The sequence below is a fragment of the Xiphophorus hellerii genome, chromosome 9 (genome assembly GCF_003331165.1).
Source record: "Xiphophorus hellerii strain 12219 chromosome 9, Xiphophorus_hellerii-4.1, whole genome shotgun sequence".
NCBI lineage: Eukaryota > Metazoa > Chordata > Actinopteri > Cyprinodontiformes > Poeciliidae > Xiphophorus > Xiphophorus hellerii.
Window position 1 is genome coordinate 18,965,395 of NC_045680.1, and position 27,844 is coordinate 18,993,238.

Sequence of the window (27,844 nt, forward strand, 5' to 3'; positions counted from 1 at the left end):
TGAGTTTTGCAGATTTTATTTAGGTTTACCAAACTCATCTTGCACAAAGGCACTCAAATGACTTAGCTTAGATGGATTTTAGGATTGTTTTCTAAGGATGCAACTTTACATACAACTGACCAATAAGCTGTGCTTCATACAGTAAGTGGATCACTAATGTACCAATATCCAGCAGTAATATCATACAAACTGAGCCAAACATAAAACTTGAATATAGCTATTTTGCTTGGAGTCCAACAAAAGAGTCAAAAATAACAATATACATCAACTTTAAGAGTTAAAGAGTAAGAATAGTGTTAAATATATTAAATGTTCTATCAGCAACAGTTGTGTTTTCTAGGGTTAGCAAGTCTTTACAGAGAGGCAGTATGGATTAAACTATTTACTACTCAGCTTGAATGTTTATGGTGGTATATGGTTTATGGAGTCTGCTCCATATGGAATACCATGTTTGTGTTGCAGCACAAACATGTACAGTACCAGCAAGTTAGGGACATGCTGTGTGGTTTATGTTCCTGCCTTTTAAACTATCATCTATTGGCTGAGAGTTAGATGAGGTCTGACAGAAATACACAGACGTATACAAAGGGTATTAAATGATATCAGCTCATGATTTAACGCTTTTGCAATTCTTCATGACTTTTTAGGATACAAAATAGGATTGTATGCTCTGTACCAACCGTGCATCAAACCGTACCCACTTTGGGGATGTTTGGCACCCTCTTTTAAATTTCATTATTAAAAGTAATTTTCTATTATATACTCAAAGTCATGCAACGAAGCATGTTGAATTGAAGTTATTTGAGTATTTTAGTTTGATTAGGGATCATGATCTGTTATATTTCACAAATAAAATGGCCCAAGCATGGTAGAAAATATCCCTTTGGAGAACAAATAGATGTAGGGTCAGTATGAAACATCCCATGGAAGATGTTCTGTTTTACACCATTTCTTTCTTTTTTAAATCAACAAAACTAAAAACACATGAAATAACAAAGGGGCAAAATGGCCAGCACCAGACCCCTACTGTCAGATTTTTTTTCCCCATGACCTCTTAGATTCAACTCATTCCTCTTTTTAAACTGTGATTTGACTTATAAAGTAAGAAATACCCAATTCAACATAAAAATGGTTTAATACAACGTTTCACCAATATATGAAGTAGTGCTTAACACAGTAAACTACTACTATATGCAATATGTACTGTAGGATTATTTTGCACCTTATGATGTTATGCAACATATTTTCACATTTTTTTATTTGTTGTTTTATTTAGTTTTTTATTTAATTTGAATTTTATGTCTTCAATTAGTTTACAGAAGTGACTATTATTGTTTCACATAATCTTAATCTGAAGGTTGTTCACATAATCTGTGATAAACCCTAAAACTGAATGATGTGTATGGTTTAAGATTTTGATATCTTCGAACCTGCTTGAAAATGAAAAGAGCAAAACCCCAGTGTCTTCACCTTTCACTCTGATTTAAAACAATTTTCTAATTGCTCTTTTTCTTAATACCTATCTGTAGACATAATGCCTCTCACATCTTTCGATGCAGTTTTCACACACACACACACACACCCAAATGTGGAAACTGTGAAGAAAAACACACTATTTTTTTCCTTTTGTCGGACTGCACTGTATTATATTAACCTCATTGAAATATGCAGAAAATAACTTAAGAAGCAGATATTCTAACTCTAAAATGTTACAGAGCTCAGGAAATGTACATTTATGCAACATGAGGATGGATAAATAAAACAGAAAGATTGTTGTCACATCTAGATCAGTACTAATGTGAGGGGGCAGGTGAGCCAGGCAGCTGCCTGGACGAGTTCAGACATGCCTAGGAGGGAAGCATGGGCAGGAAGTGAGTGGACGGGTGCCTTCGCCGAGCCTTGTGACCTCGCCGTGGTTTCCCGCGTCCATTCAGCGAAACAAACATCTGCCTGCCGCCGTGCTTCCAGCGAAGCGAGGCGTACGTGTTGTAGCCGTTTTCCTCAATGCGTTCTTTGAACTTGCAGCTTGGGCTGTACGTCACCTGCAGTCAGACAGAGGAAGACGATTAAGGATGTTAACAGAAAGGTCTGCATCTCAACGTTGACTGATTTTCCGGCTGCGCCATCAAAGGCCAGCTTCCAAGAAGTCCTTTAAAGGTCAAGGTCTGTTGTTGCACTGAGAGATTTTCCAGGTGTTTGCAGATGTTGCAAGGGATGTATTTTCCTATTTCAGATATTCTTTATTATGTCAACTTTTAAATTAAAAATAGTGAGAATTAAAAGGTCCTCAAGTAAATGTGCCTCATTGGTGATAATAATCAATGAAAGAATTATTGTACAATCATTGGCCACTTCATCAGGTATAGCTTACTGGTGCGCGATCAAAACTTTTTGGACTTTTGATCGTCCTTACTTCTGTGTGGCATAAAGTTAACATAGATTCAGAAATAATTCTCAGAGATTTTTTGCCTATCTTGACATAACGGTATCATAACACACTTGTTGGTTGTATTTAATTTAGCTCTGGTGACTTTTGGGACTACTGAAGTATAGAAAACTGATTGTCATGCTCAAGAAACCACAACCTGAGATTCATGGGCTGCAACAGTACTCAAATAGGCTATGCCTAAAAAATGCCTACTTGGTATGCCCAAAGTGTGCCTACAATTTTGGACTAATTTTCCACCCAAAACAATCTTCAATAAACTTATTTTGCTCAGTTCATTGCTTTCTCAGTAGGTAGCAATAGTTTGTGATCTAGTTTCTGAGTACTGACTGCTAAATTTTCCACTGGGAGGATTTTTAAAAACTAATCCTTTGCTAATCTTTTTTATTGGAAGGACGTTCTTTTGGTACAAAATCCAGACCACATCCAATCCACTTGTATGTGGGCACTTCCTGCCTCTTATGACTGCAAGACATTCTGGTGTTATGTTCCAGATTGCCATCATGCTGCCAAAACAAGATCTTCACTGTGATGCCTGGTTATTATGAACCTTCTTTGAATCTCTTGAAGTTTCTGAATCCCCAGTGTATTAAATGTATAAAGTTTTAGTGCAGTGTGTGTCCCTTTTCCGTATCAGTACTTGTTGACTGATATTTCTTTTAAGATGTTAGTGCAGTAGACATCACACATTTAGTGTGTCTGATTTTAACAATGAAAGGTGATTACGTTTGAAACCTTGCTATGCCAAACAACAATTGGCAACCACTTAAGTCCCAGCCCAGCTGGCTCTTTGTCCCTGTCCAGTGTTTTCTTTTCTTTTTTCTATCATCTATTTTGACAGTGTAACAAGCTGGTTGAGGATGCAGGTATTGTCAGTCTCGGAGCAGGTATAGAGGTGCGACACTTTGGCCTCTTTCTTGGCTTTCTTGTAAAATGCTTTCATGCAATTCATCTTGGGTACCTTTTCCACCCTCCCCAATGACTAGACCTGGAAGTCTTGACCTCCAGAAGCAATGTCGTAAGGCTGTATACGCACCGATCCAAAGAGTGTGCCTTTCTTGGACATTGCTAAGTACAGGCCGGTATTGACAGATTTGATGGCAACAACTCCCACACTGACAGATCGGATTTCCATCAAGCCTGAAAAACAAAAGAAGGGACAAGAGTCTGGGTTAGAGGCAAAAAGGCTTTCTATGTTCCACAATCAAAAGCCTCTCTGCCGTAAGACAGACAATAATGTACGTGGAAGATTCTTGATATGATGCAAGTTCTGTAGCAAATACACACCTGCAGCATACCATAGTCTGAACCTGCACATTCCACGTGGCTTTGCTACATGCATCAATAAAAACCTCTTTCCTCAGGATGTGACACTTCATCCTGCTCCTGCAAGTGTTGTTTACTAAAGGAAATAAAGCCTATGTGTCTCTGCTACTTAAGTGGGCTCTCCAACCCACTTAGAGATTTCAAACAAGTGCCACGTGGTCTGCTTCTTATCTGCATAAGAAAATAGCGGCCACAGCCACGATAGGAAGGTTTCTGTGGTTGCCTCCAAGCATCCTGAAAAGGAGTTAATTGAAGAAGATAGTGGTTGTTTGCCGGTTTACACCTTCAAAAGACACCTTGATGTGGTTGCCTTGATGTGAAACCTTTTTTGTTACTGTGAATCATGCAGGTACTTGCAGGAAAATTAGACTGATATCTGTTGCATATTTGTGTATAGATTCTACACTTTGTGTGTAGAATCTATACACAAAGTCAGTAGAACATAGTGTAAATGCTTAGATTTATTTTACAAATATAAATCTAAAATATAAATTTATATTTTGCACAGATAAAGAAAAGAATATGTCAATGCATTCTACTCATAAGAGCAATATTAGCATTGATGCTAATTTTTGCAAGTCATATTGGATGGAGTGAGTCAAAGAACATCGATTTTAAAGGTTTTCTATGTCTATTGCATTGAATTTGGCCTTGGACCTGTACTTGATCTGTTCTGTTGGACAGTAAACTTTTGCTCCAATCATTTTCTTTTATTATTAGTATTATTAACTTGCTGGTTGCTGCTAAAGAAAAGCACCCACACAGCTTACCACTGACACCACCATGTTTTGCTGCGCGAATTGTGTGCCCATGGCTATTTATTGTATTTTATTACACATAGGTTTACCATGTAGTTTGAAATGTTCAACTTTGGTTTGATCTTTTTAGCAGAGAGGCCTCTTCCACATGTTCGCTGTGTCCCCTGTGTGGGCTATGGGAAACTGTAGAATTACTTTTTTATGGGTCTCTTTCAACAATTGTTTTCTTTTTGCACACTTTAGCATGAACCCAAGATTTTATGAGTGGACGGCTAAGTTTTGTCCTGTTGACAGATTCTTATGATAATAATATTACCTTGCATTATCTTTTTCTATCTGGTCAGGGCACTGTCTTGCACAGCAATTCGAATGATACCCCACATGCTACTGACAGCATTTAGGTTTGGCTAATCTTAGCTTATACACTAATTTTAACATACTGAATGGTGCAAGTTCAGGTTTGTCAACATGCTTGTTACTCTTCACATGCTATTGATTACATTGCAGCTTTCTTTAGCATTGATGCTAATTTTTAGCATCAGGACGTTGGGTCCAAACCGACAGGCACACTTTGGCAGGCCCCGGTTAAATTTCTCCAGGAACTTTTTTGTTTTAGTTTTCTCCTCTTACCACAGCAATCACTTATTAATAATTGCAAAATAAACATTTGGCCTAAAACCATACTACTGCCACAGACTGAATGTTCTGCTCTTTGTGTGGGAAATATTTTAGGTTATTTTTGTGGCGTTGTTGTCAGTTGATATGGCAGCGAGTCTGCGCGTAGCTGCTCTGATATAGAGAGCGAGAAAAACGTGGTTTTGAGTTGCACTTTAACGCTTTTTCCCTTTGCTGTGGAGCACAGCACGAAATAAATAATGCCTACATGTCCAAGTTTGATTGAGTCAACGGAATTATTCTACGGCGGCAGCGCGGCTATGGATGACATGTAAAATAATTGTCTTTTTGCCCTCCAGCGTTGTCCGCATGCGCAAAATTTCTTTAAATAAACAATAACATTCAGGGGGTCTATATTTGTAAATATGATTATGATCAAGTCAGTGCCTCACCAGGTATGAACCTCACCGCACATCACTGATATGTATTTACCACTATCATTGTATTAATTACAAACCTTTTTCATCTTCCAGTTCTCCACATCCCTAGTTATCGTCATGCCTATAATGTGAAATCATCTGCGTCAGCCATCCACACAAACGTACAAAGACTAAAAAGATGAAGAAGAGCAAGGCAAGTACACTCAAGCTCTCTTTTTCCCTGACAGGAACATGTAAACGATGCCTTGTCTCGACTCGGGCACAGCTGCAGGAAGGTGTGAATGTCTTGGTTTCGTTCATCCAGGTATCTCCCCAGCTGCACCCTTATGGTGCCTCTGATCCTCAGAGGAAACATTAATGCTTTAAAGTGTGTGGTTTCTTTTTTTTTTTCTTTTCCATTCTGTGTTTACAAATACCGGGTGTGCTCTGTGGTGGCACCTGAAGCGTGCAAGCGACTCATAAGCAATAAGCCAAGGCTCGGTTGATAAATTAGGGTCCTGCAAGGGTTTATGGGGTATTAGTGCAGGCCAGTGAAAACCGCTGGTGCCTGAAAGTGGTGCCAGCAGTAATTGCCACCATTTGGTGTTTGAAGCTACAGCATGGGACCCAATTTGTCACATCAGAGACGTTTCTAGAATTTTTGTGTAAATTGTCAAATCTGCTTATTGTAATGTGTCTTTTGGGGGTTTTAAACATAGTGTAGAAAAACGCTTAAGTTCATTTAAAAAGCATGACATAGCAGGTGCAAAATAATTTAGATTTTTGAGCTTCTTTTTACGTGATCACTATTAAATTACTATGCTAGCTATGGTTCTTTTTCAAAAATACATTTTATTCATCCCTGTTGCTTCCTGCTAAGCTAGATGAGAAAAAGATCTGTAGAAGCAAGAGGGAATTTCCCTCTCACTTAAAGGAATCACTTAGGCCCTTGACGCTTGACCACACATCTATAAACACCAGGGAGATCCACATAACTCACAGGCCACCATTTGAAAAGTCACACCATTGTGTTCAGAGTGAGTTATTCTAAGCTATTAAAGAGTTTTCCAAACCGTTGAGTTTCAAATATCACTTCAGTCTGGATTTAACACAAACAAAAGGTGCCAGTTTGATAACACAGTAATGCAGCACATAATTTGATCTTAAATTATTTTTAAGTCAAGCCAGATATTTAATGACTGCATACAATGTTCGATTTATGCCTGGATAATTTTGGTCAATGTGATGTTTATGCAGTACAATTTAGCAGGAAAAAAATCAGATGGAATAAAAGAAAAAGTGCATCTATCTGATTGTAAGTGTGCTCAGCCGTAAGGTGTAAAGGACACACCTCCCTTCCCAAAGAAAGTGTGTCCCAAAGAAGACTGAATGCAGAAAATAATGTAAAAGTTGCTTCTTCAAAGTATTACTTTAATGGCGTTAAACTAGAGCAATCAAACTTCATATTTTTTACAGATTCCCATCTAAAAGATCTACAGATTTCATAGCTGATTTACAAAATCAAACATATACTAAATGTGCAAAAAGTTCCAAAATGATTTATCTTGGTCTCAATTTAATGGTCACTAAATCCATCAATTTTTACAAAGGTGTATATCCATTGTAGTATATGCTCTTGACTAAACAGCTGGGACATTGATTATAATCTAATTAAATCATGCTTGTATTTCAAAAACTATTACAATTTCTTAAGCTACTAAATAATTCAATAGTTTTGAACAAATATCACTTTAAGGAAGACAAACAATGAGAACAAAATAACTCTTTTCACCATTGGATCCGTGGGTCACCACTTTGCCTCGTTCTGCAGAGCAAGTATCAACTGATGGCCCCATTGAGCAAAAGAAAAAAGGCACTTTTGGCTCCCCACTTGCAATTGGCAAGATCTCTTAACCTTTGACATGTTTTGGCTGGGACTGTCAATAAGCTCAAGCTGCCATTACAAGCAAATCCTGCACTATACGTGTCTAGTCAACTGTGGACTTGCCATTTATTTCTCCTCTAAGAGATTTTTAAAGCAGAAAAAGTCTTTTACCCAGACTCTCTTTTACTCTTTCTTCTTTTTCTGTCGCCCGTATTTTGGACGCTAGCCCATCGTCAGATCATTGAAGCCTTTTCTGACCTCGGAAGAAAAAAAAAAAAAAGACAGAAAGGAACGAAAGAGACACTCTCCCTGGGTTCCCTTTTGTCAGAACCACAGTACGGAGGTGGGGGAGGAGGGAGAAGGACCGGAGGGAGTACAGAGTGAAGGTGCTGGCTGGATGATGGTGGGTTTGGCGGTGGGGGAAGGAGCCTCCAAAAACCGCCCCCCTATCAAGTCTTTGTTGCTCACCTGTGAGGTGAAAAGCTGGACAAGATCTAATTAATGAACAAGTGTTCTGAATGAAGGGCACCACGGCGTAGCAAAATGCCTCAGTCGATCTAGAAGGAAGCTGAAATGTTTCAGCTCTTTCGTTCCTGTTGTCTTCCTTGCAAATTTTCCGAGCTCTTTAATTTTTTGTACTGCCCCTTGAGCAGCCCTCTGCCCATGGCTTCTTTCTCGACCAGAGCAAAGGCCTGGGAATTTTGGGAATCCTGCTGTGTTCCTGCTCTTGATTAACATAACTTTTCAATTATTTCACAGTTTGCTTCCTTTTTAAACGAAGAGGGGCTTGTTGTGTTTTTTTTTTCTTTCTTTTTTCTCTTCTGCCCTTCTTTTCAAAAAATAAGCTTTTCATGTCGGGTTAGGGCTGCCAGGCCTAATGGCTGTGACCAACATCTTTGATCTGCCACGACCCCCTTGAAGGGTCTGGTAGTGGGCAAAAAGGGCTGCCTATGTATCAGCGTGGACAAAGGATGCATCACTCACTATGGCTTTAAACACCTTGAGAGATTACCATGAGAAACAGCACCCCATGAAGGCCTTCATAGTGTAATGATAGGAACACTTGCATGTAACCTTTAATGTAAAATAATGCCACAATTTAGAACTCCTGGCAAAGGACATTTACATACATTCATAACCTAAACATAATCCAGGTAGTCAGAATTGTATGAATTATTTTTTCAGGTTTATAACCTTCGATTATTGGATGTTGCCTCCAAATGCCAGCTAAATTTACAAAAGCTCTTCTGATCAGCTGCAACTTGTAGGTCTGGTAAGTTGCCAAAAGACTAGAGCAACCTTTTCAATTTAACTACAGTCTGTTTGTGCAAAAACAGCAATGATTGTGTGTTTCTGCTTCTTTTCCACGTCAAGTTGAGAATTATCCAGGCGGACATGCAATCAACATATTGAGCTGATCAGCGTAATTTGACTAAACTGTGGAAATTGGCCAAATTAGTTTACTAATGTGTGTTGTTTGGTGGTGAAAGCACATAAAAAATGGTAATTTGTGAACTTGTACATATATTGTGAAGATTTTATGTGAATGTAACAATCCCAGTTTGAGCTGAAATCAATTAAAACATCAATCTTATTCCTTTTCAAACTTCTGATCAATGGCTTCACGTGACCTTTTACACTGAGCAATGTCCTGTCAGATATTAATTTGAAGTTAACAATTTGATGTGATCCACTTTCCCCTATTGCCATATGTCCTTTATTTTAGTTTAGTTTAGTTTAGTTTAGTTTTTCATTTACCAGTGGGTGTAATAAAGTGAACTTGACCAGGATTGAATTTTGATTGTATTTAATTAAATAGAGTTTGTATATTGATGCTTAATCTAATTGGATAGGTTTGTTTTGTGAATTACCTGGAGATGACACAAGCGCTTGATAAACTGAATTGAAATGAACTGAAATGGACGCTTCACACTCATTTAGTAAGGTCTAAAATGTCACTGCTACTGTATTGGGGTAGACACTAGCTTTCACACCTTGACAACAAATCAGTGATTATAGTTGACAGATTGTTGGTAATAAGTGAATCAATAGATGCCTCGCTGTCACTGTTCTTGTTTGAGTATCTCAGCGCACGCACAGGAAGCACAATATCATCAATGCTTATTCTAAAAGAGGCAAACGGACACACAATAGCTTCTCTCTTTATCTCAATTTCCCCATATCCAAACACTTGTGTTTCACTGACAAATGAAGGAGAGTCTTGTCAGGAGGTTATGATAACCGGATATGATCACTGTATCTTGGGATACTGACGCTGTAAGGATATCGGTGCAATATTTGCTGACATGGACCTCAACATGACCTCTAGCTAATACTAGCTTCTTTGATGAAATAAGATCATATATCGCACTTCCTTTCAATGACATTTAAAACCAGATATTTCTTCACATGTTGGCAAGGTAAATTAATCTAAGTTTCAGCAGATGAACAACAGCAACCATTTTCCAAACATCTGGAAGCTCTTTGTGTTTCTGAAAGGATCACAAACTTCCCTGAGACTAAAGGGTAAATTATTACCTCCCGTATCTGTCACGTGGGCATGGCTGTAAAGGTCCACAAGGCATGAAATGATGATCATCTTCCCACATCTGTGTCAGTCTGCCTTGCAACTTTTACAAGCCTGTTAATTGTACACTTGCAGCATCCGTGCCAACAAACGTGTGAATGTACACGTGTCTGGCAAGCGAGTCTGCATAAAGAATATCTGGAATGTGTATTCGAAAAGGAAAAATAAGGCTAATGTTCTTGTCTGTCTGTTTTATATAGCCATCTTTCTTGCAACACCCCACAATCATTTTGTATCTTCAATCTCCTGCATGACGATGCTCTAGTAAAATACAACTCATTTTCCTCAGAAAAAAATATACATGCTCTTGGATGAGAAATACCAGACGTATTTGAAAAATATGATCAAAGTTTTAGTCTGGTTTCCAAAAATTTGTACGTTTGTTAAGTTAAACTTTTCTGATCAATTTTCACCTCTTGCACACTTTCAAATGTATTGTTGAAGAAAAATGGACTTGATACAGCAGAGATCACTAAGGGGACTGCATTTGGTTTGACTGCAAAAATGGAAGGCATGAAAAATTATGTTTCTAAATAATTCATGCCCATTATCATTTAAAGACCTCTACAACAGACAATTTTACAATTTCTCTGTGTCTGTTTTGTTTTAGGTTTCTGTCATCACAAAATCTTAAATATATGTTGTTTTTGATAAAGTACAAAAAAAGTGTTCTTTATTTGCAAATGAACATTAGTGTAATCTGTATTGATTGCCTTAATATGGATATATCTGAATTTGCGTAAGACATTCTGCTGATCACAATTTGCATTAAATGGGACTGTTAGCATAATTATTAGGCTAAAATTGTCCATTGAATGATGATAATTTGTACATTTGTTAATTCTTTCAAATAGTAACTTATTTTATATTTTTAGAAATAATTTTGTTTTTTTTGTTTTCATATGCATTGATGTAAGCAGCATGTGTGTGCGTCCCCTCCGACGCCGACCTTCCTCTTTGTTTCTGGGGCACTGTATCTGTCTTTCTCCATGCTATTTGGACTCCCATCTGTCAGCATGTCTTCCACTGTCCATCTGTCCTTGATGTGTTTTAGTCTCTTTTTCAGTCTAGTTACTTCCTGGTTGGGTCATAACCCCAATCCGACCCCATCCCCACCTCCCCCTCGTCCACCTGGAAATGTATTGTACCTTACAACTCTCACAGGACCAGCGTGATTTATTCATCCCTTAGCAGCGGTGAGATATTTCTACTTTGTGCAAAGGGTTGGGCACTTTGGAAACACCTGACTTCCAAACTGAAAGAGAAATCACATTAAGATAGTCTGCTCTTACTTTTTATGAAGTTATAGACAATTGTATGCATGGGAGGGAAGAACAGTAGGACAATCTTTATCCAGTGGATGTTAGTAAAAGGAGGTACATCCAGACCAGCATCCAAAACCTTTTCCTCCTGCAATCTAATTCTGTCCCACACATCACCTATGACTCTAGGAGTCTGAACAATGTTTCCTTTAACTGCTTTTGCTCTGAAATTCAGGACTGTTCCAAAATTATTTAGCAAGAAAGAGTGTGCGCTTTGATCATATCTAATCAAATAAAACTGAAGTAAATAAGCAACCAGATTACGTTTGCACCACTTTGGGCTTCAGTCATTCTTTCCTGCATACTTGATATTTCGCAGACATAAATATGCTGTCACTTTTTGAATCTGCCCGTACGCTTGGCTTTATGGGTACAATATAATGGCCACCAACCTGAAGAAGTGGGACACTTGAGGAGCGGTTTGCGACTGAATGCAATCCCCTGCATGCGGCCCACCCTTTTAGTAAAATAAGGAAGAACGATGGATGGAAAGAACAGGAAGACAGAGAAAAGACTGGTGGAAGACTGACCCTCCCTGTCCAAGTATCGCTTGCTCTTCCCACATTCCTTTAAATCCCTGAAGAAATGACAGCAAAGATGAGCCTGAAAGGAATTTGTGTCTCTTGTCCTGCTTTTTTAGCTAAAGGACTACCATTACTATAATTATTAACAGTAAGTCACTTTTAATTCCTTTCCTAGTTGAAACTTTGCAACATTGGGATATTGACATATTTTATTGTTGGTGGAGCACATCACATTCATCAGTAACATACAGAAACATGGAGAAGCAGTAAACCATTTCCAACGCAGATTAGTGCATTTCTTTAGTTCACGTTTCCTGTTGTATTGAGCCATGAGGAAAGGTGTAAAGAGGAGATGACATTCTAATCTACACGCCAGGGAAACGTTTTTTTGAGTCTGTGAACAACTCAGCAGTGATCTGCTGAAAGCTGACTCCCAGACTCCCTCCTGCAGCAGCCAAGGCTGCGACGGGTGACATTCTCTCACATCCAGAGGCTGGTCCCCAGCCCACTCCCCAACCCCCCACTATTTCTCACGTGGTGCTACCGGGAGAAGCACTCCAGGGATTAGCCTAGCCAGGTCTTTCAAAGGCCATTAGAGCAAATTACAGGTATCCACTTACCAGTGCGCTGGGACAGACCAGGTGAGGGGCGCAGAGGCCAGGCTAGAGCCCAGGGGTCAGCTTGGGACAAAAAGACGAGGCCACCCTGGGCCCCACTCTATCGGAGTGTCTCCCTGGCTCCACAAACTGGTAGGCCAGCATCTATGAATGGCTCACTTGATGGGACCTCAGAGACATTGTCTCGCAACCGTAACTTTAGCCTTTTTTTTTCTTAACACCCTCCCACCCCCGCACCTCGCTCTCCCAATGCTGAGTTTCTTGTCTTTCAATCAATGTGGGCATCCGCACAAAGCGACTATAAAATTTGAGCGAAGTCACAAGCTGCAGGCCAACAGAGCATGCCAGCTTGCACCTGTGGTTCTAAAGTACTTCATCATTGTGTTGCCCTCTGTGATGGGTTTAAACCAAATTGGAAGCAAATGAACCATTTCCACTTGAAATTTAAATCTAAACTGTAATGACAACCACACAATCATTAATGTGTGGTCTGTCAAAGTCTCACTGTGCTGCAAGCATAAAGAGGCTGATGCTGCTGATAAGTTGCGTGGATGGCCAAGGGGAGTTCCGCATCCTGCCATTTTCTATAAACTACACACACACACACACACCCACACACTGCTCTTACCCAGTTGTGTCAACCGCACTCACACAACCACATGCATGCACATGCCTCACCCTAACCCAAACGGTGGATGACAATCTGGCGGAGGGTGCTGCGGAAGTGTTTCATTAGTCAATTACCGCTGGTAGATAAAGCCTGCGTTCCCACAGTCCTCAAGTCCGGGGGGTCAAATGTGACCAATTACCCCCCATCCCCTCACAGGACAGATTAGTCTGTCTGATTTATCCCCAGACAGGCTGACCCGTGTACTCTAAAATCACCCTCCACATCTGGATACCTCTGTGCGGTCCTGTGAGAGTGGGTGAACTGCTTTTCCTGGCAAATGTGCTACCATGAAGGGTAGTGAGTATAAACCATTAAGAGAATCTCACTTTGAAAAACAAAGATCCCAGACATCTCTCTGCACTACCACACAGCTAGACTGCATAATTGTTAAGATACCTTGTCTGTCTTTGACGGCATGAACTGCATAGTTGGTACATTGCTAAAACACAAGCCTCCGTGGTCACGATGAGTAGTGATTGTAGGTTAGTGAACATCAATCAGTTCATTAGGGACCTCCAGGATGTTGAATCAGACCCCCCACTCATCAAACCCCAAATTTACAAGCCCAATGGGGTCAAGCCAGGCAGAAAATGAAACATAAGAGGATAACTTCAGGAAGTGGGTACCCAGCAGGGCTGAGGGTTGCTGTAGTAAGCTTTGGGATAGCAAGGTGAAAAAGGTTAATGAAGTCATTCGTCTGAATTCCACGAGCTCATCTGTGTCCTACATGGTTCTAAGAGGGGCACAGTCATAGTGATCATTAAAGCTTTTCTTTAATCAGGAGCGGAGAGTAAACTGCCTCCAAATCATGCATCACATTCATAACATAGTTACCAGACCTGCCTGCAGTGAGGCTTGTGAGTCACGTCGTCTGTGTTTTCCTGTGTGTGGAAAGGGGCAATAAGGATGGTGGCATTGTTCACGTCAAACTGAGGTCACTGTCTGTGTAACTAAATGTTAGTAAGCAGGTCTGCTCAGCTGTTCAGACCAGAAAAGGCCAGAAAAGATAACTGTGACATTGCTCTGTACTGTGATGCTTTCTTGTATTAAACAAAACATTGATAAATTCAATAACTTTGCTATAAAATCATTCAGACTCACAATTCATATCAACTTCAGGCCAATTCATGCCTAAATTCATTGCCATTTCACCCCCCATTAAACCCTTAAGCATCTGTACACAAACCATTTACCCATGTACCTGAACCATTGCATATCTTTTTTTTTTTGCAGTTAAGTATTTAATTACTGAGATACATAGCAAAACAACACTGTCAAAGGTGGCACATAGCTGAATTTAGCTGTATATGTTTCTACACAACTTTGTCTTAGAAATGTTTTATTTATTTTGGGTTTTATAACTACTTAGGCCATTTGAGTCTTAAGAGATGTAGAGGACCCCTCATAAAACCTAAATCACTAAATGACTTTCTGCTTGTAAATACTTAGTCATGAAACCACAATTAGTTAGAGAAGATTGAGAAACTTATAAAATGTAGCTTTAATCCAAAACATTTAAGATGCTGTTATGCTGTTCCCTATCCTTAATTCATTTGTCATATAATTAATTCCAAATACATAAAAAAACACATGTGGACCAATACAGCAATAAAAATGACAGTAATAGGATTTCGGCTTGCAAAATACAATTTAAGTAGACCGAAACAGTTTCCACTGCATAAAATTCAAGAAAGCCACAGAAGACTATTTCAGTAACATACCAATGAGGCGGCATTTAAACTACTGGGGATGTTTATTCACTAGACATACCACCATAGTGAATCTGATTTTAGTCTCTAACAGACAAGTAAAATGATACTTAAAGTCACAATGATAGATGATAATTCAAAATCAAAGTTCTTTGTGTCAGTGTGGATACATTTGTAGTTTCCTAACGTTCCCATAAAAGTCCAAATCCCACTCGTGCGTTATGAGCTTTTAACTCTGCAAAATGTTTCGGGTTTTTGTCTGTATGTAGTACCATTCAAAAGCAGCCAGAAGGCAAACTAAATCTGGTTTGGTTTGCAGAGTCCTGCAAACCCTGCCCATTGGACTTTAAGTATGCACATGTGTGGCTCAGGTGTGCAGAGAGTTTCCAGTGACTGAGCACCAGGACACAGAATATTCTCTGTGGCCTGAACTTGCCCCATATTTACATTATTAAAATGAGATGGGCATACAGGAGTTGACAGAAGGCACAAGAGTGAAATCAGGTTCCTGCCAAAGCTGTCATTTGCTCCACTGGCCAAAGGGCCCTGACCCTAATCCTATCCACTCCAGGGGAGGAGAGAAGGGAAATGGAGACAGTGGAAGACAGAGTGCCTGATCGGGTACTGTGTGTGGAGAAGTATTCATACTTCCTGATCTTTTCACAGTCTCCTGTGTTTTATTTGAAATTTTATGCGATAGCGTAACAAAAGGGAGATCATAATTGTAGAGAAGATGGAAATGATACATGGTTTTGATTTATTTATTTGTTTATTTTACAAATAAAATTCTAAACTGGTGTGCACAAAAAAAAGCAAAACGAAACTGGTTTAATCAAGAAATGTTACATGACTAGTTGTAAAAAGACAACTTATCTTATTTACCTTAATCTAATTTATTGCTAAAAAACACTGTGGTTTTGCAAAAAGAGGACAGACATCATTGATGTTTGATGCTTGTAGAAAAGTGCGTTAAAAAAACAACATATAGTTTCCAATCTAATGACAAGAAAAATAGATCTATAAACAGCCAAAGCTTCTAAGAGTCATTGAGAAAAGTCTAAGGTGTCACTTGCAGCTCCTTAGACCATCAATCTATTGATGGCCAATCTATTGATCTTTTCTTTCATTCAATATAAAGTAGGTATTGTAGTAGTAGTGCTGGAACTACAAAGTGAGAATTAACAGAGAACGATTTGAGATAAAGTACACTGGACGCTGCCTCTGTCACTGCTTTGTGCCACCCTCTGAGTTGTAATGAGGAGCATGGCCTCCCAGACGAGAAAAACACACATATAAACACAAGCCCACACGTGTCAGCGTGCACGCAAACACACAAACACGAATGTGCCTAAGCCAAGCCCATGGTAAGGTCTGGTTCATATTAGCCTTTAGGGAACAGAAATGCACATCTTTTTCAGTTTAGGGTTTATTTTGTGCTCCCGCAATGGCACAAGGATAAACACAGACACATGCATTCAGAATGCACAAGGACTCACAGTCTGTGCTCTGACATGATACTTACATCCTGCTCATGTTCATTTAGTGAAATGGCCTCAGAGATAAAAAGCAGGTATGTCTGGGTTTGTGTAATCTGGTTCAGAGGTCTGTTGGTGTGCCAGGACTTGCATTAGACTGGCTGTTCCTTATTTTCTCTGACACATATGTTGCAATGTCATTTGTTCATATTAAACATGGGGAAAGTTTCAAATTATGAGGTAAGCATATGTAATATATTTTTGGGGAGCTACAAGAGCAGGTTTCAGACTCTCAGTTTCCAAAAGATTTCCCCCCAGTCTTGACTTGTTCATGTGCTCCTGGCACAGCACTGGTTCAAATACTTGCTGATTTAGTTGAATAACTGGCTTTCCCACACAGCCATCATGTCACTTAGTTGATTTTGGAGCCTTAGTTTGTAACTGGTTAACTTGTTGCAAAGAACCATCTTATTTTTTTCTATGAACAGTTTTAAACCCATCTTGAATTTGGCTAGATGAGGTATTTGTCTCAAAAGTTACACCAGGTGCCAATGTCAACTTTCATGGCAACATACCTTTTTTGCATTTAAAACAAATAATGGTAAGAGTCAATGAGTACATCAGAAACCTGATAAAACCTATAGCTTAAAAAAATTAAAAAAAATCTTTCTCAGTTTGAGAAATCAACTCAACTCAACTTCGGTCTTACAAATGGTAATCTAACCTTTACTCTATAACAATAATTGCCCTGCAGAGTGTCTTTGAACCTGTTCATAAACTCAAATAGGGCAATCCTACAAGAAAACCCTTTAAAAAGGATTCACTCCATTTTTGTTAGTCAGTATTTTTCCTCAAAGAAAAAAAGTTTGTGAGCTTTGACTGTTTACCGTGACAGATTCAACCAACCAGAAATTTAGCTCTCTTTCAACCAAATGTGGCCTAAGACAAAAATTGTCTGACATGTTTTTGAGAAAAAGGTGCAGTGTGGTTAGCTGATATTTATATCTATAGTGTTCATCTAATATTTATCCTTTTTTTGCCATGAGCTTTTCTACCACTGTCTCTTGTCCCACTTTCACCTCAAACTCATAACAGGACTTTGTTATGAGTCTCAACATTAACAGATTAATGTGCCTAACTTGCGATCCATTTATTGATGGACTGGTATGTTTTATCTGACATGATTCTGCTGCAGCAACAAGTCATGCAGTGTGATGGGAGCCACTATCATACCCTGCTCTTGCAGTGTGACAAGCTTTGTTAAATGACACACTGTGTGCCACTCTTAAAAGGCTACCAAAGACTTGAGAGTGGGGTTGAAAAGGCAGGATGCGTTATCGATGATTAAGTCAATTTCCCTCCAGGATAAATATTTTCTCTAGGTGTAATGACATAACTAACTGCATGTCAGTATGTCTGAAGTTGCAAAAAGTCTGTTGCCAAAAAAATCAACAAGTTTTCAGTCATCATCAGCTGCCCATGTTTTCAGACCTCTAGGGATATTTTACTGAGGTTTTCAAAACAGATTGAAGTACTGTATATTGAAATTCCAGTGCAAATCTGGTTTATAACTTTCCTTGGGAAAAAAAGGAGAAGTTCAGATATGCTGCCTTAGAGAGTCTGCATTTATTTTGTCACAGCTTCCTTATACTGTGGACCATATTATACAGTGAGTGTAAATCAGGTGCTCTGCTATATTCAAAAGGCCAGGTATAGGGCATTATATACTACCCCACATTAATGTCTCTCGGGGTTAAACTGGTCTTGAAGGGATTACTACAGCATATTTATATATGCAGGTAATAAATCCAGGTGTATTTCCACATGTCGGCAGACTTACTCCTTCACCAGCATTTGAATACCATTGCAGACATGCAGTGGTCAGGAAGTAATGCTAGCTGTTTCCAAATGGTAGATATAACTATACTTTTTACCAAAGAACTACACCAAATTTCTCCCATTGAGTAAAACATCAAACTCTCTCTCCTTCTCTGGATTTCAAAACTTACTTCTTGGCTATGACCATGCTCAGAGTTATATTGCGCCACTGTAATTAGCAGTGGCTCGTTACACTGGTGTTTAAAGCCTAAATCATTAAAGCAGCTGCTTTTGGATAGAAAACAAAGTCTGGTCGTGCGGGAATGCGCTGTAATGCCGAGGCAGGCTTACATGGCTTGTTTTTTCTGGCCCAATTCAAAGAGTGGGACCTCCATCTTTTTCTCTTTTACTCTTGAATCAGCGACATTCACGTTAAATTGTGCTTTAGAAGTTATTGTCTGCTTCTTACAAACTTCTAGAACATCAGTGCAACCATCTTTGGTCAATAGCTTTAGGGTTTGAGTAGCTAGATACCGACACTGTGAAGTCTTTGTGGTGACTTCACGCCCACAGGATATCCATGGCTATGTGTAATGTTATAAAGAAATTAGCTGGCAGGGCCAGAGTCAGACTCTATAAACCTGCTGATGAACCCATTAAATTCAAGAGAGGAGCCAGAGCCACGCTTGCTAAAGGTTGTTAGCTACTAATTGCTACATTTTGTGAACCCATTCAGGATACAGAAACCAGTTGGCACTGATCTGGGATCTCTGGGCTAATTGGACTGACACTGACACTCTTGTCCTGCAGAGTTCCCAGGAAAGTGATAGCGCATGCATTTGTGCGAAGGATTTTGCATTCCTATTCAGCAACCATGCACGTGTGACTGACATTAAATTATAATTTTCAGATTCAGCATAATATGACAGGTGTTAATTTGATTTTGATAAGAAGTAAGTAACTTGAAGCTATATGAAAAGCACAACCCAAAAGATATTTCTCCCCTGCTGCCATCCAAGATTTTTACAAAAATGCCATCACAGTTGAAACAACCCAGAGGAGAACCTTAATGACTAATGAGCAATGGGAAACACTCCAGCACTCTTCTAGCCTTTAATTTCCACCTCAATGCATAGCAGAGCATGCCCCGGTCCTCCAACTAGCCTCATTAACATGTATATTCTCTTGACTCAACAACCAAAGCACTTTTTTTTATCAGCCAGGTGCTTCCCTCCTTAGCTCCGGGACTGTTGTACTTGATCCCCAGAGCTTCACCAGAATTAACATTACGCTATGGCTGATGAGAGGCCAAACCTCACTGCACATAAAAAAATGTTAGGCAGAGCAGAACAGATATGATGTTCTACAGGTTGCTTTGCTACATGAATGCATCACTTTCAAAGTGCAGTCAGTAATGTAAGGGACAATATGTGTGATCATGATACAAAGTGGTGGGCATGGGCTGGTGACCACAAATTTAAAAAGAATTTTATGTTATATTATGATTTTAAAAAAGGCCTTTTGTTGTTGGGATAATTGTTCTTTATATTACATAATTCGTTTTAAACTCAGGTTTATTATCTTTTGAGAATCTTGCAAAGATGAAAGGAGGGGTCTGAATAAGATACACTTAAAAGCATTAAGAGTAAGTTGAATTTTCCCTTGTAAAATCTGCAGCACACAGAACCAAAATTTCATTCGAATGAATTATGATCTTCTGCATGAACCCTGTGCAAGGAAACCTAAAATTTAATAACGATAATCAACTCGTGTTTCCTCCTTCTTTCAAGATTTAATTCAATTCTTTACTTTCTTACTCCTCTGAGATAAAGTGGAGCAAAGCGATGTGTTTCTGAAGCTCCTCCCTTCTTTAATGAGGCTCAGATTCACATTAGCTTCTCCTTTTTTTGATAGACAGCTTCCCCCCGCCGACAACAGGCTTGAAACATTTCCACAACATATTTCAGCGCGGCAGTGGTTTTTCCTTTGGGTTTTGTTCCAAGTCAAACATGCTCTCGAACTCGGGAAAACTGGTGCTTCAAAAAGGAACACGTTGCACATCACGAGAAAGTCAGTAAATACAACACACCCCAGCTGTGAAAGTAGCAGCTGCAGAGGCAGAAGAGAGCTCAAGTAATTCCATGATGACTTCTGCAACGTCTCTTTTATGGGGGCTGCAGGGCTGGTCCAAAGTTCAATGAGGCCCTGGCAGAAACTCCTCGGGAATTCATCTTTTCATTTATAAGGATTTAAATTCCCACAGTTTTATGTAAGTCTTTCATAAGGCTAAACAATCATTTAGAGGTTAAAATCATAACCAAAAAGAATTTAAAATGGATTTGTCACAAAAAATTAAGCATGTTTAAAGAACTGAAACAAAACAGGAAGTACGCATTCAGAATGTTATGTGAAAAAAAAACAACACATAGAAAGTTAAGACAACAACTACCTTTTTCTTAAAATAGAATAGAATAGAAACCTTTCTGCTTCAATATCAAAAGCCGATTAAATTTTTCTCACTGGCAAAACATTGCACAAAGATTCATTCACAAGTAAATACTTACTGTTGCAAAATATTTTAAACGTTTGTTGCTGGAGAAAAAAATCTGACAGTGGAAAGAATAAATTTTACTGTAAAGCAGCGAAGACCAGACGTCTCTCATAAGATTTCAGATAGAAATATGAAATAGAGTCATAAGAGTTATTGAAAGAGTTGTTAAAGGGCCGAGGAGCACTGACAAAGAGCCGTGTAGAAGAATGATTCAAAATCACAACTGAGCAATGGACAGGACTAGTTTCCTCTCCATTGTATTAAGAGTGGGAAACGTGGGAAACATCTTGAATATGTCATTAACAAGAAAGGTTATTCCGTAAACTTTTTAAGAAATTTCTGCAAGTGTGTTTCACACCTGTACACCTGCGGCCTATAACTTTATTTGTGAGATGAAATGCATTGATTTCTTTGTATGTGAGAATTACCTGAGTTGCTGAAATCATGTGGTGTGAATTTTATGCCCATGACTCCATCAGCAATATTTAAACTAAGGAAAATATCGATTTGATCAATATCTATTGCGTCTGCTGTACATAATAATTCGAACTAATGAATGTGGCACTGTTGTCAATCGGCGCCATATGGATTTAAGTTCACGGAGCCACCATTCCAGTTGACTGGATTAAGCAGCTGCGACTGCTGATCGTACCTTGGGCTTAGTGACCTTATTTCTTTTGATATAACTAGTCTTACCCACCCAAATGCAACACGCCATCCTTTCAGATGGGATTTAAAAAACATGAAGCAAAGAGACAGACCTGCCAGAAAAAGAGTCATGAAACGAAACAGAAGAAAAGAATGAGTAAAAACAAGCCTTAGTTTGAAACACACAATTTCATCTGTCAGGGAAACTTGACTCAGCATTCACTGTTGTAATTGATCATGAAGCAGTCGCTGGGCGTGCCAGTGCAGCTGTTGTGTTGCAGCTCAGTCTAATTAGCAGCCGGTGACCGATGACCCTGGACAGGATATGATGTGTACCTGCCTCTGCTGCTTTTCTAAACACTTGGGTGTGTTTTTCCCCATTTTCGTCTTAGACATAGGTTAAAAAGAAAACATGTTGAAGTCCTCCCTTTTGGCACCTAAAACAACTGTACTTTTGTGCTCTGAAAATCTATTTATAGTAACTTGTACAATAAAGTGGTTTGTAATCATACGAACTATGATCTATGTTTAGTCCTAGATTTTTATCTATTTGGTTTTATCAACAAACACTTTACCATAAAACCGTTCACAACTGGCCTGATTCTGATAACAAACTTCAGAAATGGCTATCTGAGGAGTTAGTGTTTGTGTTTCAGTGTGTGATTGTGTACATTTCCACATGTGTGCTCTCAAGGCAGAACATTTTTCTTGGAACACTTTGGAGATTTTACAAATGTTAGCCTGTCCTCTCCAGGTTTTTAGTTTTTTTTATTTTTGTTTTTTTTGCGACGGTGCTGAAATGTCATCACTTCGCAAGAAGGGTTTCCAGACTCCCCTCTGTCCCTGCTTTGAGGGGGTTTCTTTGAAAGACTATCAAACTGCTTACGTGAAAAACTCATACAATCATGCTCACAACTTCTGCTGCAGTCGAACTGAAGAGCATTACACAAAAGCACGCTCCTGTGCCAAACAAGTTTTGCATTTCCCTTCAACTGTGTCCAAGTCTATAATCCCTCCATCCATCTAAGTCAGCCTTTCTTCCCTCTCGTCTCTTCTCTCAGCTGTTCCATGCCCCTGCTCCACTGGGATTGATACAATATTTTCCACCCTCAATTAGCAAAGAGCCTGTCGACTAATTCCAACTGTTTTTGCACCTGAGAGGGTCCTGGGAGTCGGAGCTGGAAAAACTGAGTGGGGTGGAGGTGAGACGGTAATGTAGCGGTGTTGACAAGGGTGTGAGAGCAAGCTAAAGACTTCAAAGCAGTGACACTTCAATCTCTACAGAGTTTGCAAACCTCCCTATCTGTCTTAAACCAGATCTCATAGAGATGCACAACCACAGACTAACTCCAAGTTCCATTTTGGTAAATTACAAGCAAAGCCTTCATGACCATTTGTTTGGCAGTGTGCTCAGCTCAGGGTGCTAAAACATCCTTTAACTCTGTGTGAGCACAGAAAAATCTGTTTTTTTCCAGTAAAGGAAAGGATAATGGAGGAGGAATATAAGGAAATAACATGTTAACAGACAACATGTTATTCAACATCGTAGGTGTAAATGATTTTTGGAAGAAAAACCGTAAGATTCAAAATCTCAACCTCTTTTCTTATTTTCTCTTAGATCAGACAAATTCGACAATTCTTTCAGCCCACAGTTCTGTTCAGTTGTTTAGTTTGAAGTTTGTTTAATAGTTGGGTGGAATTATTTCCTACGGTAGCTGACATAAGTCACCTTTGATGAAAGAGTAATGCCACAACCTGGTCCAGAATTAAGACAGGGGTAATTAATCTCAGCTTGAGTTTATGCAATTACTAGAGGATTTTAAAGACTTTGCCAGGTGACTGTTACTGACAGGTTAACAAGTATTTGCCAGTCTGCTCGGTGAAACAGTGGAAGCAGACTCTCTGGCCCGTCAGCTCGACCCAGCAGCTGCTCTTCCCTCAGTAGCTGAATGGAAAATCTGACTCGCCTACTTGTATAAAAAGGTAATAACTACCAAATACATAAATATTACCGTCAAAGGCAAAAAATGTCTCTCCGAAGACTACCCAGTCATTCGGTCAGCCAGTGACTAATGGAGAGGGAGGTCAGATCATGGCCAGATTTAGTTCATCTGGCTTTGTCCAGCTTTTAACAGACGTTCATTGATGGGCTGTCTAGAGAAACAGCTTCATGCATAATCAAGCTCCTTGGAAAAGTTGCTGAACTATAGGAGGCACTGTGGATGGTTGCTGGTCATTTCACGTCGATGCCATTTCCTCCTTTTGCACTTTTGATTTTTTTTTTCTGGTACAACGGAGGAAAGTTTTTAACAGCTTTGACAATAAATGGTTAATATAATATTTCTATTATATCTTATCATTTGACTCCTATAAATATTATCTATCAGCAAGAACACTCAGAGTTCTTTGGTGTGATCAGAGGTAATTATCTTCCATATTTACCTCTATGGAAATATGGAAGATGATATGAAATATTATCCATATTACCTTATGGATAATAATATATCCATAAGATATCTCGGAGTATCGGAGGATCAGTACTACAAATACTCCAAGCAGTGTTTTATATAAAGTCTTCCGAGACTAATATAAAATTTATATTAAATTATACAATAAACTTTCCATATATTTCATCCAACACACCAGGTTAAATAAACTGATACAAAACAGGAAAAGGAAGTGGCAAAACAGTAATGCGAAGATGCTAAATGGGGTTACAGACTGGCAAAGGAGAAAAGAGGCTGGAGCCATTTTCTGGAGATTGTGCTCCAGCCTTCCACACATATTAGATGAATAAAAGGGCTGTCTTGTCTTTGAGTCAGTCTGTACCAAATAAAGGAGTTGTTAGATCCTGGCCAGTTTCACGTTTTCTAGATTTAAATAATCTCTGAGAGACGGTCATTGACCGGATCTTTTGAACAAGTCATACCACCAGAAGGGGCATTTGGTACCATTTTACATCCAATGTTCTTAACCAGTTTTCTACAAACCAATCACCCAATTATGTGACTTCAACAGATCAGTTTAATCAGGGGTTACCTGTTAGATTTAGTAAGACTCAACTGGTTTATATAAAAATTAGAATTGCAATAAATAGAAACAGGGTGTAACACATGGCCTTTCTGAAGCAATTCGTATTCATATTAACGTATACATAAGATAAGGGATCAAGTTAATATTTTTTGCCTTTAAACATTTTTTAAATGGTGACATTGAAATCACATTGTTTGACAAATTGGCAGATTGCAATACGCACTCCTGACCACTTGGTGCAGTCAGGCATACATTTTCCACTTTGCACATGGAGTGCGTAGCAGAGGTAACCAAGTCAATCAAATAAAAACTCCCAGGCCTGAGCGCTGCAAACATCCATCTACATTGACTGGACTTAGCTGACTGATCAATATGTTGTATCTAAATGTATGCTGAAGATGGTTCTGATGCCTCTGCTGCTCTGTTGACAATAACTTGTTGTTGAAAACAATAAATATATTTGAATCACAAAACCGATTTCCAGGCAAGTATCTGAACATCCCCCCTGGCCTGTATACCATACTCAATGCATCTTGCTAACCAGAAGCTGACAGTATCTTGGACAGTTATGGATGTTTTTGGAGCACGGCTGTGACCACTGCATGTCACAGACCAGTGCAGCTGAACCCCTGGTGGAGATGGAATGCATGCTTCAAGATTTCCTCTCGCTGAAGCGAGTATTGGCAGAATCAGGAAACCACTTGACCAGAGATTATGCCCGACTTCTGATCATTTCAATTGGAGATATGTTCCCTGATTTCAAAATGTTCGCTGAAGAGGTGCTTCTAATTCCAGTCTCCAGTCTGACAGCAGAGCATGGATTCAGCCTCCAGAGCAACAAAACAGCCTTATGAAATCATCTGTTCAAGGCAAAAGTCCAAAACCTCATTACACTAACTTTTGCAACAATCCCACTTGAAACATTTCATTGCCTATAACAGGGTGCACAATAGAGATCCAAGTAAACCAAAAGGAAGTTTTTGAGACTGGGCAGTCAGTTAAAAGCAGGTTAATTGTTCATCATTTAAGTGCAATCATTTAATTTATTGTTTAAATGTAGTTACTGAGGCCACAGTCAGTGATTTTTGTCACCATGGAGAAAAGGTTACATGTATTCATCTGCTTGATGTGTGATGGCATAGTGTGGAAATAGACTATGTCAAAATGACAGAAAATAAAAAAAGTCTATTGCATATTTTGTTTTTTTATTATTTAGCTCTGTCTGTCTGTCTGTCAACAAACCTGGTTATGGAATGGCATGTTTATACATGGTTTATAGATGCAATGTAGCAACAGACAAAATAGCAAGAGAGTGCACACTGGTGAAGCCGTACACTTACCTGTAACCAGAGCATATTTTTTTAAGTTGCATCTTTACTGCACATTCAGTTTGATGACTTGCAGTATTAACAAGTATGAGGCGATGCGTATGATGCTTGGGAGATGCACTACATGTACTTGGGGAAGAAGTTTATGAAAAAGCCTACCTGCATGCACAAATTAGGATGTTTACCAAGAGCATAATTTGTAATCTACAAATCTAATCTGGGTTATAGTTCTCAAAAACTATGCTGTGGTTTAAACCTGCTTACTTAAGACCTGATGCACTTTCACCATACTTCTGACACGTTAATTGCCAGTAACACTGAGACTTTTTTCCAGCCCTAATGCACCACACCAACTGATGCTCAATGTCTTTCCTCAGTGTCTGCTTTCCCATTAGTCAATTTCCACACAAGGGTATTCCCTTCTCACTTAGCAACGCCTCTCCCATGCTCTAAACACACAGAAATAGTTCACTGGTAATATAAACTTTGTAGATTCCCATGAACTATAAAATCAATCACAAAGTTCAGCCATAAAAGCAGGGATGTCACAGGGTACACTGACACTAATTTCAGAAGCTACTTACTGTCGGCATAGTTTTTTCGCCTGGTGCCATCCACTTTTCCTGTTTTGTCAATGCAGAGGAAGAACTTGTTGGCAGAATAAAGCCGCCGCAGTCTGACGTCACCTTCCAGGTGATTGTAACTACGAGTGTGCCTTTCCAAAGTCCATGAACAGTTGGTGCCACTCCCCAGCCCCTGAAGGGGTTCATGCCCTGCTCGAGAAGGACAGGCTCCGCTGCCAGCGGTGACCAAGAGCAGGGTGAGGCATACCAGGGCAAAGGAGGATGCACTGGGCTGGGGGATGAGCGTCCCAGTGAAGGAGGCAGTGGTGGCTGTTCTGAGGGTAAGTTCAGGGCAAAGATGAGCTGCGGATGTCATCCATCTGCACATGGTGGGTTAGGCTCCCAAGGTGCACCTTGTGCAAGCTGTAGGCATGCTGGTGATCAAGAGATGTCAGTGTGGAGGGTGGGAGTCCTGGACAGCGAAGGGAGGGGAATGGTAATCACAACAGATCCTCTGGATGTCACTGATAGTCAGTCTCCACTTTGGGTTGAAAGCAAGTCTCTCTGGTTGTCATCTTCAGCTTTGAAATCACTCATTCAGCTCCTGACATGAAGTCCACTCTCTCAAGTCCATCTTTGATTCTGATCCTTCTGGTGCCTCCCTGAACTGAAGTCTTCTTCAGTGGTCTGTAGATACAGTCCAAGGATGTTTAAGGATAAACATGAGTGTAATTCTTGAGTTTAGTCCAAATGGATGAGTGTATATCTTTATGCGTGTGCGGGTGTGCACCTTGCGCTGCTCTGCTCTTTCCAGCTGGATAGAAACAAGTTGCCTGTCTGAGCTGCTGACCCGTGGCTGAGAGAGAGTTGAATGAGAGTTGCCGGTGACTGACTCTGTGTGTGTGTGCTCCCATGGGTGTGTGCGTGTGTATGATACTGAGGGAAATAGAGAGGCAGCAAGTATGGGAGGGAACCAACCAGTGTGAGTCTGCGACAGTGAGAGAGGGAGGAAAGTGTATGTGTGTGTCAGGGTGAGCAGAAGCCAGTGAGTGTGTGTGAGAGCTAGCATAGGGCAGCGAAGCAGTAAGCTACCGGCCTCATGCTCTGCTGTGTGCAGTCAGTCAGCCACCTCCCCTGTGCCGGCACTGACTGAGCCGTCGTGAATTTTATCCTGGGCAGGGCCAGCGTCTAGGGGGTTGAAAGGAGAAGGGGTGGGGGATGGAGGCCACTGCGCCCATTCATTGCAATTTCATACAAATGAGAAAGTTTGAACCAAGTATCGTCCCCTTTCAGTAGTCTCCTCTCAGAGGAGTTCACTGTGTGAGAAACACACATTTTTGCCCTTTCATGGTCACAAACACCTGGAAAAACTTAGAAAACCTCAGTTCCATCTTATGACCTCCGCTGTGTCCCCTTGATGTGAAGCATTTTGTAGCAAATCATCTCCATTACTGTCTCATAACAGACCCTAAGCCAGCTAGGAGGCAGTTTTTTTGACACCTTCATGCTCATTTCTTCTCTTTAGGCATATGGGACAAATTAAGGGAAGG

General features: G+C 39.7%; 1 protein-coding gene across 1 annotated transcript; it reads right to left on the minus strand.

Annotated features, from left to right (window-relative positions):
- fgf22 (fibroblast growth factor 22) lies at positions 1–27,422 on the minus strand. The gene is made up of 3 exons (XM_032571131.1): positions 26,316–27,422; positions 3,483–3,586; positions 1–2,042 (listed from the first exon to the last, which is right to left on the minus strand). Exons 1-3 carry the CDS (start codon positions 26,680–26,682, stop codon positions 1,848–1,850), a joined length of 666 nt encoding a protein of 221 aa, XP_032427022.1. The 5' UTR covers positions 26,683–27,422; the 3' UTR covers positions 1–1,847.
- Between the last annotated feature and the right edge of the window lie 422 nt (positions 27,423–27,844).

Coding starts and splice junctions, on each gene's coding strand:
- fgf22 (XM_032571131.1), bottom strand. CDS start 26,682: ATGTGCAGATGGATGACATCCGCAGCTCATCTTTGCCCTGAACTTACC. Junction 3,587..26,315: donor GCGAAAAAACTATGCCGACA/GTAAGTAGCTTC, acceptor TTTGTTTTTCAG/GCTTGATGGAAATCCGATCT. Junction 2,043..3,482: donor AAGGCACACTCTTTGGATCG/GTGCGTATACAG, acceptor GTCTGACTGCAG/GTGACGTACAGCCCAAGCTG.